This window comes from Babylonia areolata, chromosome 28 (assembly GCF_041734735.1).
Source record: "Babylonia areolata isolate BAREFJ2019XMU chromosome 28, ASM4173473v1, whole genome shotgun sequence".
NCBI lineage: Eukaryota > Metazoa > Mollusca > Gastropoda > Neogastropoda > Buccinidae > Babylonia > Babylonia areolata.
In genome coordinates this window covers 19,807,313-19,829,596 of record NC_134903.1, presented here as the reverse complement: position 1 = coordinate 19,829,596, position 22,284 = coordinate 19,807,313, and the positions used below count along the sequence as shown (strand labels likewise).

General features: G+C 42.8%; 1 protein-coding gene across 1 annotated transcript in view; it reads left to right on the top strand.

Annotated features, from left to right (window-relative positions):
* The window catches only part of LOC143301882 (uncharacterized), a 46,741-nt gene extending 31,622 nt beyond the window's left edge, over nt 1-15,119 (top strand). The window contains exons 10-14 of the mRNA XM_076616305.1: nt 3,295-3,405; nt 6,552-6,621; nt 8,576-8,832; nt 12,258-12,386; nt 14,020-15,119. Of these exons, the coding sequence (XP_076472420.1) occupies nt 3,295-3,405; nt 6,552-6,621; nt 8,576-8,832; nt 12,258-12,386; nt 14,020-14,130 (678 nt within the window). The 3' untranslated portion in view covers nt 14,131-15,119. The remainder of the gene's footprint in view (nt 1-3,294; nt 3,406-6,551; nt 6,622-8,575; nt 8,833-12,257; nt 12,387-14,019) is intronic.
* The last annotated feature ends 7,165 nt before the right edge of the window (nt 15,120-22,284 follow it).

Here is a 22,284-nt window from a genome sequence, read left to right as displayed (position 1 = left end):
TCCTCGAACTACAGAGCGGAGACAGCAGCACTACTCCATGCTGCACAAGGCCTCAGGACGTCAGTCAACCCACCACCAAAGATAGCCTTCTTCTATGACTGCAGATCTCTCCTGCAGGGACTCCAGTCAACCAGAAACGAACAGCAGCTGACAAACATCAAAGCAGCCCTTCATGACCTTTCAAAACGGTCGACTGTCACTGTTCAGTGGGTTCCTTCTCACTGTGGGGTCACGGGGAACGAAAAGGCCGATGCTCTCTCCAAGGCAGGCAGCAAAATGAAGCAGTTCAGCCACCCCGTGACCTACAGAGAGGCCAGGACCATCATCCACAACCGTTACCAGAACCAGTGGAAGAGAAGGCTGGGTGCAAACAGTGGTGTCGATCCAATCCACCAGCTCCAGAGACACCAGCAGACAGTCCTCTTCAGACTGAGAACTGGCCACTGCTGACTACTGAGTCACCTTCACCGTATGAAGATCGCCCACACTGATGAGTGTCCATGTGGCACTGGACCCCAGACCCCTGAACACATCCTCCAACACTGCCCAACCCATGAAGCTCTACGGCGTCAAACCTGGCCAGGGGGCACAGAGCTACAGGTGCAGCTTTGGGGAGACCGCCACGACCTGGAGAAGACCGTGGGTTACATCGTGGCGACAGGGGTGACCGTCTGACGCAGCCAAAACATCGAACGCAGAAGAAGAAGAATTTTTTAATTATTATTACTTTTTTTTTCTTCTTTTTTCGTTTTTTTTTTTGTACGCTTACAGTTGACTGCATCAAGTTTTTGCGCCTTATAGATATTATTAGAAGTAGTAGTAGTTCTTTTTTATGTATTTATCTATTATTTTTTTACTTTTTTTTTTTTCTCAAAGCCTGACTAAGCGCGTTGGGTTACGCTGCTGGTCAGGCATCTGCTTGGCAGATGTGGTGTAGCGTATATGGATTTGTCCGAACGCAGTGACGCCTCCTTGAGCTACTGAAACTGAAACCGAAACTATCCAGGGCCATGTCCGGCGCCTCAAGGGTACGCAAGGTGCGACAGGACTGTAGACTTTGGACTGGGGTCTGTGCTCTAGTACTACAAGGGCACCATCTGTGAAAGGAGATTTTCATTGTGCAGACATGGGAGACAAGCTGGTCACCAACCTGTTCTGAGCCTGATCGCAGTCGCGTGCTGGGCTGGGTCTCCCCACTGATGGTTGCTGTCCTTCCCACTCCCCGGGTCAAGCCTTCTCTCCATGTGCTTGGCCTCTCTGGGTGTGGACTTTTGGCCTCTCTGGGTGTGGACTTTTGGCCTCTCTCTGGGTGTTGACTTTTGGCCTCTCTCTGGGTGTTGACTTGGCCTCTGTAGGTATTGACTTTTGGCCTCTCTGTGGGTGTTGACTTGGCCTCTCTGAGTGTTGACTTTTGGCCTCTCTGGGGGTTGACTTTTGGCCTCTCTGGGGGTTGACCTTTGGCCTCTCTGGTTGTTGACTTGGCCTCTCTGGGTGTTGATTTGGCCTCTCTGGGTGTTGACTTTTGGCCTCTCTGGGTGTTGACTTGGCCTCTCTGGGAATTGACTTGTATTGACTTTGCCTCTCTAGGTATTGACTTTTGCCTCTGTGGGTATTTACTTTTGCCTCTCAGGGTATTGACTTTTGCCTCTCAGGGTATTGACTTGTATTGACTTGGCCTCTTTGTGTATTGATTGATTGATTGATTGATATGGATACTTATATTTTAAATTTTAAAAAGAAAAAGAAAAATCAGTTTACCAGTCAGTTTGAGGCATATCAATAAAAGTTTTTTGTTAACCCTTTCACCGCCAAGCTCGCATTTATGCACAGGCGTGGTAGAGGATCCGTGTCACTGAAAGGTGACCATTCATTGGTCTGTTATCCATGAACCTACTGCTCTTAACGTTCGGCGGTAGGATAGGCCATATTTTCTATACATCGCAGAGGGAATCCCCAGCTATTCTTAGCCACTGTCTTTTCTGTGTTTATACCACAAGGGAATTCTGTACTCTAAATTGACTGGCGGTGAAAGGGTTAAAATGTTCATTTTTAAGATTATTGAAACATATAATCTCATTCCAGAAATCCATTTAAAGTAAAAATGATAATCCTCTCCCATAGCATCTTCAGTGGTACAGTAAAAAAGTTAAAGTCTTAACTCCCGAGAGCAAGGTTTTGGTTGCGCCCCTTTTCTCTGCATTCAAATTTTGTATTACGTGTAGCTGACACATTTTGTACTTTCCAAAGTCAATTCAGGTCTAGATTGGAAGCTGCTAGGCAAATCTCGCTCTCTGCCATAAATGAAGCCAAACCGTAGCTTTATTAGGCTTTTATTTTGAATAAACCTTCACCGACGTCACAGTGTCAGACTCTGGTGAGAAACTGGCTTGATTCAAATCGCCCGCCATTTATAGTCCGGTTCAGGCTTTAAGAGGAAAATGACAAAGTTCGTTCGTTCGTTCTTTAGTTTAACGTCTTTTCACTGTAAGTGATATTAGACGAGGGAAGGAAAAAAATCGAGTGGGAGGAGTGGGGGGGAGGGGTGGGGGGGTTACTGTGTACGCGTACGAGTAAGTGAAAGTGTGTGTGTGTGTGTGAAAATTATTGATTTAAGTTTTGTTTAAAAAAATAAACAAAAAAAACATAACAATATAACATATTTCTAATGAAAAACTAACAACTATAACAGCGAACCAACTGGACTATTTAACAAGGAGTTGAAAAAGTCATACATTAACAATGGACTGCTGAAGATCGTCAACACTGAAGATGATTTCAGTTCAGGGATTTGAGACTTTAACATATTGCAAGTTGGTATATGATCGGCTGTTATGTGAGCACCACAGATGCAAGAAACATTACTGACATATTTTGTCCTAAAACAATGACGGGCGCAATAGCCGAGTGGTTAAAGCGTTGGACTGTCAATCTGAGGGTCCCGGGTTCGAATCACGGTGACGGCGCCTGGTTGGTAAAGGGTGGAGATTTTTACGATCTCCCAGGTCAACATATGTGCAGACCAGCTCGTGCCTGAACCCCCTTCGTGTGTATATGCAAGCAGAAGATCAAATACGCACTTTAAAGATCCTGTAATCCATGTCAGCGTTCGGTGGGTTATGGAAACAAGAACATACCCAGCATGCACACCCCCGAAAACGGAGTATGGCTGCCTACATGGCGGGGTAAAAACGGTCATACACGTAAAAGCCCACTCGTGTGCATACGAGTGAACGCAGAAGAAGAAGAAGTCCTAAAACAATTAATGACAAAGGAAATTGATATTGTGCGTTTCAGTGCCTGCAGGTGGCTGATGGAATGGCGTTCCTGCACTCCACAAAACCACCCATCATTCATCGGGATCTGCGGTGTGGAAACCTCTTCCTGTCCGATGATGATGTCGTCAAGGTCTGGAGGCAGAAACGTTCCGTTCTTTGGGTTACATTTTTATTTGTACCTGTTTTTTTATGAAGTTGAAATACTGTGCGCATGTGTTTGTCCAGGGCAGTCAAGATGTAAAAGAGTGCCTGTGAGTACATGACTGAAGTTGTGGGTTTCATCAAGCCTGCCACATCTTGAGCAATGAGCCGACCTGCTAGTTTTTGAACCCCCTTCGTGTGTATATGCAAGCAGAAGATCAAATACGCATGTTAAAGATCCTGTAATCCATGTCAGCGTTCGGTGGGTTATGGAAACAAGAACATACCCAGCATGCACACCCCCGAAAACGGAGTATGGCTGCCTACATGGCGGGGTGAAAAGCGGTCATACATGTAAAAACCCTCTCGTGTGCATACAAGTGAACGCAGAAGAAGAAGAAGAAATACTGTGCGCATGTATTTGTCTAGGAGAGTCAAGATGTAAAAAGATGCTTGTGAGTACATGACTAAAGTTGTGGGTTTCATCCAGCCTGCCACTGTCTTGAGCAATGAGCCTCATCAACTTGCTCACCTGTTGTCCTTTGATTACCCGTGTTCACTTTCATTTATATCAGTGCCCCCATGTTATCTTCAGGATTGTCCTTCGTGAATTGTTTGATGCACACTGGCTTCGTTCAGTCAATAGTTTGATGGAGAACATTCTTCTGCAAACTGTCCCCCTCTTCTTTCAGATTGTGCTGCTGAGATAAAAATAATAATAATAATGGATACTTATATAGCGCACTATCCAGAAATCTGCTCTAGGTGCTTTACAAAAACGCTTTTGTTAACATAAAACATTAGATCTATGTTACATACACACACCAAAATGTGACTACACACACACACACACACTGCATACATACATTTTAACATACATGTGTATCTAACAGCTACCCTAACACATACGCACACATAGGCAGGCACAAACTTACATAAACACACACACACACAATACACATTCATATACATGCATGTAGTTATGCACACATACATATGTATACACACATAGTCAAGCACAGCTAACGCAAAGGAAGTGGACCTGCCACAATTGAACTTACTGCTGAGGGAAAAGATACATTGACATTCTGTAATATGACACAAAACAGTAAATGAAATAACATGATACACATAGGAAATAAAGGAATAAAGTTGGGCAACACAAACTGCTCACATGACCATAAAGTATTACCCTGCAAGTATTATTTATTGCCGCAATGACAGTGTATTTTGTGTGGGGGGTTTTTTTTTGGGGGGGGGGTTCTTCTTCTTTTTTCTTCTTTTTGTTTTGTTTTTGTTTTTGGCTAGTTTTTGTTCCTATAAACCCTTCATACCCTGAACATATGCTGCAGAGTAGTCTTCTTCTTCTACGTTCGTGGGCTTCAATTCCCACGTTCACTCGTATATACGCGAGTGGGCTTTTTACGTGTATGACCGTTTTTACCCCGCCATGTAGGCAGCCATGCTCCGCTTTCGGGGGTGTGCATGCTGGGTATGTTCTTGTTTCCATAACCCACCGAACGCTGACATGGATTACAGGATCTTTAACGTGCGTATTTGATCTTATGCTTGCGTATACACACGAAGGGGGTTCAGGCACTGGCAGGTCTGCACATATGTTGACCTGGGAGATCGTAAAAATCTCCACCCTTTACCCACCAGGTGCCGTCACCGTGATTCGAACCCGTGACCCTCAGATCGAAAGTCCAATGCTTTAACCATTCGGCTATGGCGCCCGTCACTGCAGAGTAGTCAGACACTTCAATCAACTCTTGGAATTTTGGCTTTCAAATATTTAGTATTGTCTGTGTCAGTAACACAGGTTTGTTACGTGTAATCTAGAGACACAAAACACCAAAAGCACAGAATGTAAGAATAACAGACCATCCAGACTTCATTTAGATAGATCGTTCGTTGTTTACAGAATTCTGGCCAAGGAAACTTCACTTCAGGAGAAAAATCAGATATGACTTCAATATCCAGCAGACAGCACTCCCATCACATGAGTTAAGGCGAATGTCAAAAAAAAACAAGAGAGGCAAGGCCTTCAAGACTCACTTGTGCTAAATTAAGTCCCCTAGCATTTATTACAGAGTAATTTCCCTTTTTTACTATCTGCACCAAAACGTTTGCAAAATAAATAAAACTTCCATGCTTAGCAAAAGAAGTTCCTGTGTGAACAAAAAATGATAATAATGACTGCTCTTGTTGTTGGGTCAGAATATCAGATCAAAGTGCCAAGTTTAGAGAATACAAAAAATATAAATATAACAGTAATTGCAGTTTGCATAAAATTAGGCTTCATTTTTTATTTTTTTTTGTGCCCATCCCAGAGGTGCAATATTGTTTTAAACAAGATGACTGGAAAGAACTGAATTTTTCCTATTTTTATGCCAAATTTGGTGTCAACTGACAAAGTATTTGCAGAGAAAATGTCAATGTTAAAGTTTACCACGGACACACACACACACACACACACACACAGAGACAACCAAACACGGGGTTAAAACATAGACTCACTTTGTTTACACAAGTGAGTCAAAAATCACCATTGTGGATAGACTTTAAACAAAAAGAACAAACAACTGAAGTGAAGTCTTGCTTTTGGATATAACGCATACTGTTCATTTCACAGTGTTACAGTAGTAACAAGTTCCTGCAGAGTCTATTGATTCTCCATACATATTGGAGTGATGGCCTAGAGGTAACGCGTCCGCCTAGGAAGTGAGAGAATCAGAGCGCCCTGGTTCAAATCACGGCTCAGCCACCGATATTTTCTCCTCCTCCACTAGACCTTGAGTGCTGGTCTGGACGCTAGTCATTCGGATGAGACGATAAACTGAGGTCCCGTGTGCAGCATGCACTTAGCGCATGTAAAAGAATCCACGGCAACAAAAGGGTTGTTCCTGGCAAAATTCTGTAGAAAAATCCACTTCGATAGGAAAAACAAATAAAACTGCACGCAGGAAAAAATACAAAAAAATTGGGTGGCACTGTAATGTAGCGACGCGCTCTCCCTAGGGAGAGCAGCCCGAATTTCACACAGAGAAATCTGTTGTGATAAAAAGAAATACAAATACAAATATTGTTTGTCATTGTGTATGCATTGATGCTAGCACTTCATGGCCTTTGCAGGTGGCAGACTTTGGGTTGATCAAGTTGTTGCAGCCGGTGAGAGAAGAATGTCCTCAGGACGATTGTTGCTGTATGTACACAATGATTGAAGTTCTTTTTTTTCTTTTTTTTTTTTTTAATTTCTGTCCACTTTATTTGTCTTTAATTTATATGCTACATTTCTGTGTTGTGCACACATATTTTGTTGATTACATGTGAAGATATTGAGACTATAAAAACCTCTGGGTAGTCTGTATGTGAATCAGAATCATAATTCTGTTTGAAATAACAGTGAGGCTAGGAGAGTAAAGTAAAAAGAAGTAACTCTCTCCATTTAAAATATACATTTGGGCAGTAAGAAGACATCATGAAATATGTCCTTCGGATTAAAAAATTACCATGGCTTCAAAAGTCAGATGGAAGATCAGTGGCTTTGGGTCAGGAGGTGACTGATAGGCCAATCCGGGCCCTGAAGGCTTGCCCACATGTGGGACACAAGTGAGTGGGTGCTGTTGTGGCAGTGGATGCTGCTTGGGCCTTGCGCACAGCACGCTTTTGTTGCACCTCGGTGATGCGCCTGGCTTCAGTTGCATGGGCTCCTGTGGTGATCTTGCTGCGCCAAGCTGGACGGTCCAGAGCAAGAGTCTCCCACGTGTTGATGTCAACACCCAGGTCTTTGAAGGATACTTTGAGGCAGTCTTTGTAGGGTTTCTTCTCCCTTCCAGCTGAGCGCTTGCCCTGACACAGTTCTCTGTACTGCAGCTGCATAGGCAGTCAACTGTGTAGCATTCTGACCACACGTCCAGCCCACTTGACTTGGGCTTTCTGCAGGAGGGTGTAGACGCTGCAGAGGCCAGCTCGGTTTTGGACTTCTGTGTCGGGGACTTTGTCCTGCCACCTGATGTGGAGGAGTCTGCAGAGACAGCTCCGATGGAAGCAGTTGAGCTGTTTGGCATGTCCTCTGTAGGCAGTCTAGGTCTCGCTGGCGTAAAGGAGGGTGGTAAGCACCACTGCACAGTAGACCGTCAGCTTGGTGGTAGCACTGAATCCTCCCCGCTCCCAGATGTTCTCATGGAGTCTCCCAAAGGCGGCGCTGGCTTTGGCGATCCTGTTGGTGGCCTCAGCGTCTATGTTCAGTGTGCGAGAGAGCGTGCTGCCCAGGCAGGTGAAGTTATCAACTGAGAGTCAGTGAGATTGAATTTGTGGCAGGCTTGTGAGAAGCAGTTCATTTTACTCTGCATCTTCTGCTCTGTGCTGCATTGAGTGCGCTGCGCAGTCATCAGCAAACAAGAAGTCTCTGATGACAGTTTCTTTCACCAATGCAGAGTTGTGATAATTACTTGTGTACAACTCCAGACGAAAGTCACAGACTGAAGTACAGTGTGTGAGTTTCAGCTTTTTACTGAACTGATGTTCACAAACACAGACATTTAACCAGAGCAACCGAAGGGGGATAACTGGTGATTCAGAGGAAGTTTCTACAGGGTTATCCTGCTGGTCAGGCATCTGCCCAGCAGATGTGGTGTACACAGTATGTGAATGCAGTGACACCTCCTTGAGAAACGGAAACTGAAAACTAAGGTCAGGGGTCGGAACTAAAGCACACAAAATGGCATAATGGAGGATACGGGGGTTGGGGGAGGCGGGGGGATCCAGATGGCTGGGTTTTCCATCAATTATATAAAAAAAAATTTTTAAATGATAAGCTGATTGATTATGATCGAAACAAAGATCCTTTTGAAAGTCAAGATGAGAAATCAAAGGTCAGTGTCACAACAGTGTGTAATTTTTTTTTTTTTTTTTTTTTTTTTTTTAAAGGCAAGAAAATCTACTTTGCAGTGCCTGTTTTCGTCCAATACAATAATTTCAGCGTTTAATCAAATGTGTATGATACATAAGTTTTGAAAGCTTTTTCTCTTCTTTCTGTTGTTTTACTGACTAATATTGTCTTATGTGTTAAATTACAATTATTCCCCGTTTTGAAGATGTCCTGTCTAATGGTTTACACAACACACAAACACAAGGTGACGCCATGGTTTTTGCAGGTCGCCGCACCATGAGTGCTTGTCCGGCCAGCATTCGCTGGACTGCACCAGAGTTACTTGCCCACCCAGTCACTAAGGAAGAGGTAATGCCCCCTGTCGTTGACAAGAAGACCAAGCTGGAAGGAGCGAAAGGGGGGAAGCTTGCAGCCACCAGGAGAGTCATTACTCCAGCATGCGATGTGTATTCCTTCGCCATGGTCATGTGGGAACTGCCCATGTGTCTGGATCCTTTTGATGGCATCACTTCAGAGTCAGAGGTGTGGTTTTGTTGCACCTTCTTCTTTGATTTTGTTTGGGAACACTGGGCGTGTGAGTGTGTGTGTGTCTGTGTGTGTGTGTGCGTGCATGTGCCTGTGTGTGTGTGTAAATAGTTTTCCTTTTTAACTAGTTGAGTGCCAGAGAATTTAGTATTTAAAAAAACAAACAAAAGTGCTCCCCCCTTGCCAGGGAATTTTGAGGATTCAGGGGTAATATATATTTTTTTCTTTTTTTAAATTAGCACAAAAACTACAGGAGATACAGATCAAAAGTGAAAAGTTTGTGAAGGAAAATGGATGTGGATTATAAATCCGGGCTTTTTTCCCAGTTATTTTTAATCTGGATACATATTGAGGCACTTCAAAGTGATGATAATGATTTCTGTTTCCACCTCCACAGAATGTCACCTAGATAGAAAACAATCTACAGCTGGAAATAACACGCTTATTGTCTGATCGTACCTGTAAAAGAAAAGAAACTTATTAGTTCATGATAACAATCACAGCACGTATAGTCATATAAGTGAATAACTGTCCCAGCAATGACATTTGTGGGTTCGGTCAAGATTAAAATGTCAGTGTTCTCAGAGAGTGAGCTGTCAAGTTTTTTTTCTTACACCCGAGAGTGTCCCCCTTTAGAGGAGAGAGCGCGCTCTGATGATGTTCCCTTCCTCCTGGTTGTAACTGATCTGACAAGTTGTCTGCTGTGCATCTGGTTTGTCTCCATAAATATAATTGGTCAACTAATCTGTGACAAAAAGTGTGAAAAGTATTAAAAAAAAATAAAAATTAAAAAAAAAACACCATGATTCCAGTCCATCGTCTGTCAACCCTTGGATTGAAGAAAATGATGGATTTTTGGCTGTTGCCATTCCCAGCAGATGATCACTGTACAATGACAGTTATGGATTTTTGGCTGTTGCCATTCCCAGCAGATGATCACTGTACAATGACAGTTATGGACTGTTGGCTGTTGCCATTCCCAGCAGATGGTCACTGTACAATGACAGTTATGGATTGTTGGCTGTTGCCATTCCCAGCAGATGGTCACTGTACAATGACAGTTATGGACTGTTGGCTGTTGCCATTCACAGCAGATGGTCACTGTACAATGACAGTTATGGACTGTTGGCTGTTGCCATTCACAGCAGATGGTCACTGTACAGTGACAGTTATGGACTGTTGGCTGTTGCCATTCCCAGCAGATGGTCACTGTACAATGACAGTTATGGATTGTTGGCTGTTGCCATTCCCATCAGATGATCACTGTACACTGACAGTTATGGATTGTTGGCTGTTGCCATTCCCAGCAGATGATCACTGTACACTGAGTGTTATGGATTGTTGGCTGTTGCCATTCCCAGCAGATGGTCACTGTACAGTGACAGTTATGGATTGTTGGCTGTTGCCATTCCCAGCAGATGATCACTGTACACTGACAGTTATGGATTGTTGGCTGTTGCCATTCCCAGCAGATGGTCACTGTACACTGACAGTTATGGATTGTTGGCTGTTGCCATTCCCATCAGATGATCACTGTACAGTGACAGTTATGGATTGTTGGCTGTTGCCATTCCCAGCAGATGGTCACTGTACAATGACAGTTATGGATTGTTGGCTGTTGCCATTCCCAGCAGATGGTCACTGTACAGTGACAGTTATGGATTGTTGGCTGTTGCCATTCCCAGCAGATGGTCACTGTACAGTGACAGTTATGGATTGTTGGCTGTTGCCATTCCCAGCAGATGATCACTGTACAATGACAGTTATGGATTGTTGGCTGTTGCCATTCCCAGCAGATGATCACTGTACAATGACAGTTATGGATTGTTGGCTGTTGCCATTCCCAGCAGATGGTCACTGTACACTGACAATTATGGATTGTTGGCTGTTGCCATTCCCAGCAGATGGTCACTGTACAGTGACAGTTATGGACTGTTGGCTGTTGCCATTCCCAGCAGATGATCACTGTACAGTGACAGTTATGGACTGTTGGCTGTTGCCATTCCCAGCAGACGGTCACTGTACAATGACAGTTATTGATTTTTGGCTGTTGCCATTCCCAGCAGATGGTCACTGTACAGTGACAGTTATGGACTGTTGGCTGTTGCCATTCCCAGCTGATAATCACTGTACACTGACAGTTATGGACTGTTGGCTGTTGCCATTCCCAGCAGATGATCACTGTACAATGACAGTTATGGATTGTTGGCTGTTGCCATTCCCAGCTGATAATCACTGTACAATGACAGTTATGGATTGTTGGCTGTTGCCATTCCCAGCAGATGATCACTGTACACTGACAGTTATGGACTGTTGGCTGTTGCCATTCCCAGCAGATTATCACTGTACAGTGACAGTTATGGGTTGTTGGCTGTTGCCATTCCCAGCAGATAATCACTCTACAATGACAGTTATGGATTGTTGGCTGTTGCCATTCCCAGCAGATGATCACTGTACAGTGACAGTTATGGATTGTTGGCTGTTGCCATTCTCAGCAGATTATCACTGTACAGTGACAGTTGAGTAGGTACAGACTGCAACGACTACCGAATGGAAACAGTATTGCATAAGAAACAAAACTCCCGTACACCTTTTCTTTTCTTCCTTAAAAGAAATGTTCCCACCCTAATTAATAGAGTTCTATGTAAACTACATCATGGAAATTATCCTAGTATTAAGTTTCATGTTTTTTGGTTTGTTTAGCAGTTCATTTACCCTAGTTTTATACTAAATCGTAGAACTTTTCAAACAGCATGTAGTAGTGGAATATCTGCTTTATTGATGGATTGGGTTACGCTGCTGGTCAGGCATCTGCTTGGCAGATGTGGTGTAGCATATATGGATTTGACCGAATGCAGTGACGCCTCCTTGAGCTACTGATACTGATACTGAGGGGGGATACCTTGCTGTTTGCAGGTGATAGATATAAAGATTGGGAGATACCTTGTTGTTTGCATGTGATAGATATGATAAAGAATGGGGGATACCTTGCTGTTTGCAGGTGATAGATATGATAAAGAATGGAGGATACCTTGCTGTTTGCAGGTGATAGATATGATAAAGAATGGAGGATACCTTGCTGTTTGCAGGGGGGGGATACCTTGCTGTTTGCAGGTGATAGATATAAAGAATGGGGGAGGGGGGAAGATACCTTGCAGGTCAAGGATACCTTGCTGTTTGCAGGTGATAGATATAAAGAATGGAGGATACCTTGCTGTTTGCAGGTGATAGATATAAAGAATGGGGGATACCTTGCTGTTTGCAGGTGATAGATATAAAGAATGGAGGATACCTTGCTGTTTGCAGGGGGGGATACCTTGCTGTTTGCAGGTGATAGATATAAAGAATGGGGGGGGGGGGGGATACCTTGCTGTTTGCAGGTGATAGATATAAAGAATGGGGGGATACCTTGCTGTTTGCAGGTGATAGATATCATAAAGAACGGAGGACGTCCTGAAACCCCGCCGTCTGCAGACATGATGCCGTCCTACAAGGAGTTGATGAAGAGCTGCTGGGATCAGATACCTGACTACCGACCAGGTTTTAAACAGGTATGTGACAACATCCACATCGTAGGTTTCATTTTCATGTATGTGATCACTGCATTTGAAAGAAAAGAATTCCTGCACTGTAATGGGTGTCCTGACAACCAATTCATGATCAAAATCAGTAAAAAAAAATTTTAAAAATAAAATAAAATAAAAACCCAAAGACAGTGCCCCCAGAGGTTTTGCGATGGTGTCTGACATCAGTCCCACATGTATTCAGGAATGTTGGGATGTTCCAGTTCCATGTTCCAGTTTCTTTGCTTTCATTCCTTATATGTATGATAGTCAGTCGTGTCCCACTATGATCATCAGAACAACAGAGGAGGCAACTGCTGTTCCGACTATTTGGGCTAGAAGTTGATTATAGTGGAGAGTGTCTTGCCCAAGTACATCCCCACTCTCTCGGCCAAGAGGGTTTTAGGACAGTCGGCGTTGGGATGGTTCCCAAAGGCCAACTAGCCCCCAAGGCTGCAGCACTAAGAGTCAGTGCAATTTTGCCTCCTAGTGAGTCATAGTCTTTCACAAAAGACTAAGCTGTAAATGGTTTCCAGTTTACTGGAGAAACCATTGATAATACAGCTCTCACTTTGCTGTTGGTCCAAATGTAAACTTATGTCAGTCTGTGATATAAGCCGAGTGTTGGGCCTGCTTTCATTCCAGTAAATGCCCGAATAACTGCCTGAATAACAACCTTGAAATTGAACAATAAGTTGTCCTATTGCAGAGTCTGTTTCAGTCTGATCTGTCACTAAACTGATCTTAGAGACTGAGAGAGCTCAAGTCAATGAGTGATAGTGAATTGGTACTGTAATTATTGTTTGAAATTGTCTCCATGTCTTTTCTCTGCAGTGTTGTCTTCAATACAATTGGCTGATGTTATATCCCACATCTGTTCTGTGCTGTCTTGTCTTCATTTATTTATTCATTCATTGAGACATCTTGCTACAGCACATATATATTCTTGAAGCTCTGTGCGCTTTAATGGCAGTTGGCTGATGTTATATTCCACATCTCTTCTGAGAGACGTGTTGACAGTTCGCTGATGTTCCCTCTTTATTTTCAAATGGGTTAACTCGCTCAGTATGGCCTGTCCTCTCTTCTCCTCTACACAGACCCCTCGGATGTCCAGTGGGTGTCTGAATGGCCCAGCCTTTAGCTTCCGTCGTCAGAATTGTGGTATTCTTTGTCAACATTCACCTCTTCAGTATAAGAGTCTTCTGCTTGCAATATTTTGATGATGGTAATTGGGGTGAAACGCTGTTAACGTCGTCTCTTTCGCCGTTCATATGGAAAGAGTTAAGTGTGTGGCTGAGGAACATCTTTTACAACCAGTTTGGCCTCAGTTATTCACAAACGAGGCTTATGACTGTTGTTTTCGTATTGAATTTGAAAGAAATGACATCACCCTCTTTCACAATCCAGGTATCCTTGACAGATTTTGTTGTTGAATGTTGATGTTTATTAATATCTCTGATGAATTGTTTTCTCTAACATTATGTATTCTAGGGCAAAGGGAGAATTAATGAGATGAAACTGGGACGCCCTGTTGGCATTTCTCTCTCAGTCATATAATATGAACACTGACCTTGCATAGTTATGGCAAGTTAAAAAAAATGATAGATGTTTGTCTGCCCAGATTGCCGCTCAGTTGAAGGACCTGGGTTCTCAAGCACGCAGCTACCAGAAACAGCTGCAGAACCGACAGAGACTGCGCAAGCTGCAGGAAACCAGCACCATTCCTGTCTGATCCCACTTCTGTAGATTACAGTGACTGATTCTGTGTCTTGTACTCTGTGGAAAAAGACGTTTAGTGACTGATTCTGTGTCTTGTAATCTGTGGAAAAAGACGTTTAGTGACTGATTCTGTGTCTTGTACTCTGTGGAAAAAGACATTTAGTGACTGATTCTGTCTTGTACTCTATGGAAAAAGACATTTAGTGACTGATTCTGTGTCTTGTACTCTGTGGAAAAAGACATTTAGTGACTGATTCTGTGTCTTGTACTCTGTGGAAAAAGATATTTAGTGACTGATTCTGTCTTGTACTCTGTGGAAAAAGACATTTAGTGACTGATTCTGTGTCTTGTACTCTGTGGAAAAAGACATTTTGCATCATTCCTTTTAAGAGAAATGAAATCAAATTAATTCTTTTATCGTTCTGAAAATAACTGTTCTTGCATGCCAGCTTTGTGAAATTTAATCTAGTCTTTCTGTTGTCCAATTTTGGCTCATGTGTGAGCATGGTGAATCTGTAATAACCTTGTTTTGGTTGTGTGTGTGTGTGTGTGTGTGTGTCCATGGTGAAGTTTTACAAATTGATTTTCTCTAAAACTGTTTTGTCATCACCGAATTTGGCTTTGAAATAGAAAAAAAGAAAAATCCACTTATTCCAATTCTGATGACATTGCTTTTCAAGGAATGGGTAAAGATTATTTTAAGAAGCAATAAACACTTTCAGCTTGTTTGTGAGGAATTCTGAAAGCGGCAGAGAATTGTGAAGAAAACATTAGCTCAAGAAATTGCAAATGCATCCCTGCATACACACATTTGCTTACAAGTATATAGAGCACAAATACGCACACAAAACATGGCATTCATGCAGACACAGACACACACAGACACATACAGAGAGAAACCCCCTCCCCCCCAAACCCACCCCCCCACCCCCATCCCCACACACACATACACACTGCGTGCACGCACACACGTGAGCACGCGCACGCGAGCATGTTTAATGTAAATACACACACACACACACACACATATTATACACAATAAGAAGAAGAAAAAAACATTTTCTTTCACAACACAATGACATTGTAGAAATAAACAAGTAATCAAATGGAAAAGGTGATTCTCTTTCCGATGAGATGATATTTCTTCCTCTATCTCTCTTCCTTCGAAGGTTTTCTGGAGCAGGTAACAGCACAACACGGCATGCTCTCACTTTCGCTTTCTCGCTCACTGAAGTTGGGCTAATAATGGCTGTCACCCACAAGGGGCAGTCGCTTCAAGCGGTCACGTGGTGAGCCTCCAAATGGCTCGGTCCACTCTATATACGTCTGTGACAAGCATGCCCTCAAGTGTGTTGGGTTGTCGGGCATCTGCTTGCAGATTCTTCTTCTTCTTCTACGTTCGTGGGCTGCAACTCCCACGTTCACTTGTATGCACACGAGTGGGCTTTTACGTGTATGACCGTTTTTACCCCGCCATGTAGGCAGCCATCCTCCGTTTTCGGGGGTGTGCATGCTGGGTATGTTCTTGTTTCCATAACCCACCGAACACTGACATAGATTACAGGATCTTTAACGTGCGTATTTGATCTTCTGCTTGCATATACACACGAAGGGGGTTCAGGCACTAGCAGGTCTGCACATATGTTGACCTGGGAGATCGTAAAAATCTCCACCCTTTACCCACCAGGCGCCGTCACCGTGATTCGAACCCGGGACCCTCAGATTGACAGTCCAACGCTTTAACCGCTCGGCTATTGCGCCCGTCAACGTCAATTGCACTTGCAGATGAGGTGTAGCATACATGGATTTGTCCAAACGCAGTGACGCCTCCTTGAGAAACTGAAACTTATGTGTCAGTTATTGGATTATTTGTTACTGCTCTTTTTCTTGTCTTCTCATTTTATATTGTTTTGATTTGCTTGTTTTGTTTTCTTTTGTTCGTTTTTTTTTTATGCATGCATAAAATGTCTTCATTTCGTTCTGTCATGATTGTGACAAATGTCTTCATGATCGTGACAAATGTCTTCATGATCATGACAAATGTCTTCATTTCGTTCTGTCATGATTGTGACAAATGTCTTCATGATCGTGACAAATGTCTTCATGATCATGACAAATGTCTTCATTTCGTTCTGTCATGATCGTGACAAATGTCTTCATTTCGTTCTGTCATGATCGTGATCATGATCGTGACAAATGTCCAAGTAATAATGGTCATTGTAGTATGTTGCACTTGTCATACGTGGATTTCACAGGCAGGAACAATACTGTGCCTTTAGACATGTTTATGGTAGTTCTGCTCTGATGACATCTCTCTCTCTCTCTCTCTCTCGCCCTCCTCTCGATCTTTTATCACAGTAATCATGAATGTCTAAGTCACTATCATCCTCTCTAAGCTGAATTGTTTGCTCTGAGAGTGGTGTGATAAAATGGGCCCTGAGGGTGGATTGACACATATAGTCGCCAGTGACAATATATACCTGTGCTTGGGGTGAGTCCTGTCAATGTCTTAAGTGTCGGCAGATTCATGGGGGGCTGTTGTTTGAGGGACGTGGTGGCAGTCTCCACTTTGGGAGGCGTCGCTCACTCAGTCTGGCTCCGCGACTAAGCCATTATTGTTGTTAGTAGGGGGCTTAGTAGGTGGTGTCCTAAGTATGTTAAATCAGAACAGGCGCCACTGAACACCACCAAAGTGACTCAGCAGCAGGGTCTCCTCTGGTGTGTGGCCTCCTGGCAACCTAACATCGATGGTTTCCTGCGGACTGCCGACGCTGGAACTGTGACTGACGAACCCAGGTGTGGCCGTGTATGGGGGAATCTAAATGAGTGGCGTGGGAGTAATGCCACTGAAACGGTGCAGATGATGGGGCAGCAAAAAAAAAAATTATATATATATATACACACACCTGGCGATAGTGTATACCACAGTCGACTTAGTTGCTAACGTCAGCATAGTCACAGTCGTCATCACATGACGCCTCCCACGCCTCCCACACCCCTACCCTCCTCATCTCTCTCCATCTTCTTTCTTTCAGTCATTTTCTCTGATCCGTGTGAGAAAACGAAACCAACCCCCATTATAAAAGGAATGTTTTTTGATAAAATTAGGACTTCAAGCTTTCTCCCACATTTTGTATTTGTATTTCTTTTTATCACAACAGATTTCTCTGTGTGAAATTCGGGCTGCCCTCTTTGTATTTTTTCCTGCGTGCAGTTTTATTTGTTTTTCCTATCGCAGTGGATTTTTCTACAGAATTTTGCCAGGAACAACCCTTTTGTTGCCGTGGGTTCTTTTACGTGCGCTAAGTGCATGCTGCACACGGGACCTCGGTTTATCGTCTCATCCGAATGACTAGCGTCCAGACCACCACTCAAGGTCTAGTGGAGGGGGAGAAAATATCGGCGGCTGAGTCGTGGTTCGAACCAGCGCACTCAGATTCTCTCGCTTCCCAGGCGGACGCGTTACCTCTGGGCCATCACTCCACATGTGCGAGAAAGTGGAGGATTGTGAGAAAGTGTGGGCTGACGCTGCTCTTCTGTTCCACGTGCGCTCTCTCTCTCTCTCTCTCTCGTGCATTAACGAAATTCAGATTTTGTGTCTTCAATACTGATTGCCTATATTTTCTTCTTTCTTTTGTAATATATGTGATAATGATCACATTTGTTGTTTGTTGTTTTGTTGTCTTGCTTTGATTCTTCCAGCCAAAGTATTGTGATCCTTGTATACATCCAGGTTTAATTCTGATCCATATACATCCAGGTTTAATTCTGATCCATGTCTACATCCAGGTTTAATTTACTCAACCAGACATGAACAGACCCTTTGTGTCTGTGAAGCACAGACAGATTTCTACACTGACTTCTGAAACATTTATATGATGAAGCATTTATTTCTAAAGTTTTCTTTCTTCAGTTGTGTAATATTGCTTGAAACCAATGGCATCTTGTCTCACAATGTGAAAAGCCCTTAATCAGAATAAACATGTGAATTCTGGTTCTGTCTCCGTTTGTCTGTCTGTCTGTCTCTCTTCCCCGCTGTCTCGCCCCTTTCTCTCCCGTTCCTCCTACACCCGTATCTTTGTCCTCTCCCTGTCTCTCCCTCTCCTTCCTGTCTCCTCCCTGTCTCTCCCTCTCCTCCCTGTCTCTCCCTCTCCTCCCTGTCTCTCCCTGTCTCTCCCTCTCCTCCCTGTCTCTCCCTCTCCTCCCTGTCTCTCCCTCTCCTCCCTGTCTCTCCCTCTCCTCCCTGTCTCTTCCCTGTCTCTCTCTCTTCTTCCTGTCTCTCCCTCTCCTCCCTGTCTCTCCCTGTCTCTCTCTCTCCTCCCTGTCTCTCCCTCTCCTCCCTGTCTCTCCCTCTCCTCCCTGTCTCTCTCATCCCTGTGTCTCCCTCTCCTCCCTGTCTTTCCCTGTCTTTCCCTCTCCGTCTCCTCCCTGCCTCTCCCCCCTGTCTCCTCCCTGTCTCTCCTATCTTCCCTCTCCTCCCTGTCTCTCTCTCTCCTCCCTGTCTCCTCCCTCTCCTCTCTGCCTCTCCCTATTCTTTCCCTCTCCCCTGTCTCCTCCCTGTTCCCTCTCCTCCCTGTCTCTCCCTATCCTCCCTCCTCCCTGCCTCTCCCTCTCCTTCCTGTCTCTCGTATCTACTTGACAACACTAACGACAATGATGAGAACATACAACCCTACCTACCTCATAACACTAACAACGACAACATACAACCCTACCTATGGCATGACGCCATTCCATATTATTCCATATTTGAATAATCGGTGCCCATTCTAAACTGCTCCGAACATGTATTAAGTCCTGTATCGTTCGCAGCAGATTATATCTGTTGTGCTTAAACACACACGCGAAAATCATGAGCCTATTTCAGTTTAATCGTTCGTCAGTGTAAAGATTTCAACTGACGCTAAGTTTACGTCATTTTGTCTTCTCGTCACATAAGCTTATAATGCTACAGTTTACAATTCCTACGTGTGACTGCTGTTGAAACTTCTTCTTCTTCTGCGTTCACTCGTATGCACACGAATGGGATTTTACGTGTATGACCGTTTTTACCCCGCCATGTAGGCAGCCATACTCCGTTTTCGGGGGTGTGCATGCTGGGTATGTTCTTGTTTCCATAACCCACCGAACGCTGACATGGATTACAGGATCTTTAACGTGCGTATTTGATCTTCTGCTTGCATATACACACGAAGGGGGTTCAGGCACTAGCAGGTCTGCACATATATTGACCTGGGAGATCGGAAAAATCAACCACCCTTTACCCACCAGGCGCCGTCACCGTGATTCGAACCCGGGACCCTCAGATTGAAAGTCCAACGCTTTAACCATTCGGCTATTGCGCCCGTCAATGTTGAAACTAAAACCACACTATTATAGTGTTCGGATGAGAATAGATCAGGCATTTAGAAATTACAGAATTGTCGACACTGAACGACAGTCACTCTCACTCCACACCTGGTGTTGCTAGACAGCTTTGACTGAGGTGAAAACTGTTTCCGACACACCATATTTAATTAAATATTTCTTTTGTCAGATCAGTAAACTACAAGTATTATATACTGGCAGAATTGTCGCAATTCCATCTTTAAATATGTACCATTCGTGTTTGCCTTCGTTAAACTGATTTAACGAAGTTTGTAATTTTCAGCGACAAGCTCACCAAAACTGACCCTTTTCAAGTGACAAATTAAGATTATAAATTCATCTTAAATAATCAACACTTCATTTTATACTCATTAGAAAATATGTGTCGCAAAAAGAACGGTTTTGTTGCTCACATTTGGACCCAACGCAAAATTTAATCTAATAATTCCCTGGCCTCAGTACCAGACCACCAGTCAGCATCCAAGCTATGCCGCGCGTGCACCAAACGTTGACGCGGTGAGGCCACACACCACGGAGAGTATATAACGCGTCTGCATTGGAAGCGAGAGGATCTGAGCGTGAATATTGCCAGTATTTTCTCCCCCTCCAACAGACCTGTGGTGGTGGTCTGGACGCCACTGATCATCTAGATGAGACGATAAATCGAGGTCCCGTGTGTGACATGCACTCTTACGTAAAAAAAAAAAAAAAAAAAAAAAAACCCGGCAAGAAGAGAGTTGTCCCTGGCAAAATTTCAATGTGCAGTCCACTTCAATAATCATAATCATGTGTGTGTGTGTGTGTGTGTGTGTGAATCAGAATAAAAAATATTAATTGTCTATTAAACCGTAACCAGATTTATAAGACACACATACGCAGTCACACTTACCTTACACACAACATTAATTTAACAATAAATAAAACAAAATAGAAAAATAATTTGAATTGATTCTCCGTGCGATTACGTTTCTGGCAGCAGTGATAAACAGTTTTTCAAAACATTCCTACGAGTTTGTATAAACATTTTTTTCAAAACATTCCTACAAGTTTGTCTTCCAGTATCAGCTGATTGGGTTTATTAGCAGCTGGAAGGCGCTTTTTTTTTTTCTTCGGAATTATGTGTATGAATTCTTTTCTAATTTCTTTGTATAATTAGCAGGTATCTGAGAAATTACATTCATTTTGGATTGTTCGACATTGTAGGCACAGTCTCATTTCTTTTGGTGTGTCAAAATAGATACCTTTTTCTGTTACGAAATCATGATAGAATATTCTTTACTTGCACAGTGACTGGGCTTGTTTTGTTGTTGTTTTTAATTATACACATCATTCGAGCAAATAAGGTTCGGTTCTGTATTCATCAGTAATTTTATTATGAAATATAATTTTGATTTATTTTCAGATTTATTTCTCTTCCAAAACAAAACATATCCGAAATTCTAGTTTATTCATGATGATGTAACTAAGACTATGAACATAGAATGTGAACTGGTTATCCCAAACCTGTTCTTAACCAAGATATTGTAATAAAATTATGTGACGAAGTTAATGCATGTTCCCTGTTTTATCTTGTAAGAGCACATATCGTGATACACAAGTTCGACATATGGATTTTCTCGTGCTTGTGTAAGATGTAACCACAATATAATGAGTTGACTGATCACCTCTAAAGGGATAGATAAAGTTGTGACTTTTCTGTGACTCCCAATGTTTGAAAAACAAAAAACAAAAACAACTCTGATGAATATGTTGATGCGGAAACTTGTTCATGAGACAATGGTAAAACAGGATTTTATAGGTAAATCATTGTCTGCTTTTTCAGAAGTGGGGAATCATACTTCTGCTGTATTCGCCGGGATAGAGGAATCAAGACTACCAAATAATTTGAAATTATATTGCACGTTTATGTTTTCATTCTAGAAAGATTTTTTTTTAAGACTATGAGATGCTATATTCCCTTGTTTTGTCAGGTGTTCTGTAGCCTTTTCGAAATGTCCTGATTTATGTTGTATCGTTCCTAGGTATTCATATTGATCAGTTGTTTCTGTTCCACACTTAAAATATATTTGAGCTCTTGGTTCTGATTTTGAAAATATGACTACTTTTGTTTCATCTCTGTTGATTTGAATGTCATGTCTCCACGTTACCCTTTTTCTGTACAAAAAAAAGGTCTGTTCTGATTCAAGTGCCCTTTTTTCCTCGCAAAAAAAGGTTTTGTTCTGATTTAAATAATCTTTTCCCACTTGCAAAGAAAGCTCTGTTATGGTTAATTAATTAAAATGAAATAAAATGCACAACGTTATACAAGCTGGTGCAACATGTAGAAACTTTCATTCCAAAGGGAGTGAAGTGGCTGTCCACACGTTACTCCCTTCACAATTACAGCTAGACATCTATATTCCGTAAGATTTTATCAACGGAAAAACAAGTAAATGATCGGTTTCACTGTCACAATGCTTAGAAGTATATCAAAACAATATTGTTCCAAACAGAAGATTCTCTTAACTCACTCAGTACAGCCAGTCTTCTCTTCTCCTCTACACAGACCCCTCGGATGTCCAGTGGGTGTCTGAATGACCCAACCTTTAGCTTCCGTTGTCAGAATTGTGGTATTCTTTGTCAAAATTCGCGTCTTCAGTATAAGAGCCTTCCGCTTGCAATATTTTGATGATGGTAATTGGGGTGAAACGCTGTCAACGTCGTCTCTTTCGCCGTTCGTATGGAAAGAGTTAAAAGTGCTAACCAAGCAGATTAGTTCATGGTGAAAACAACAGTCCTTCCTCACCCACCCATTCATTAT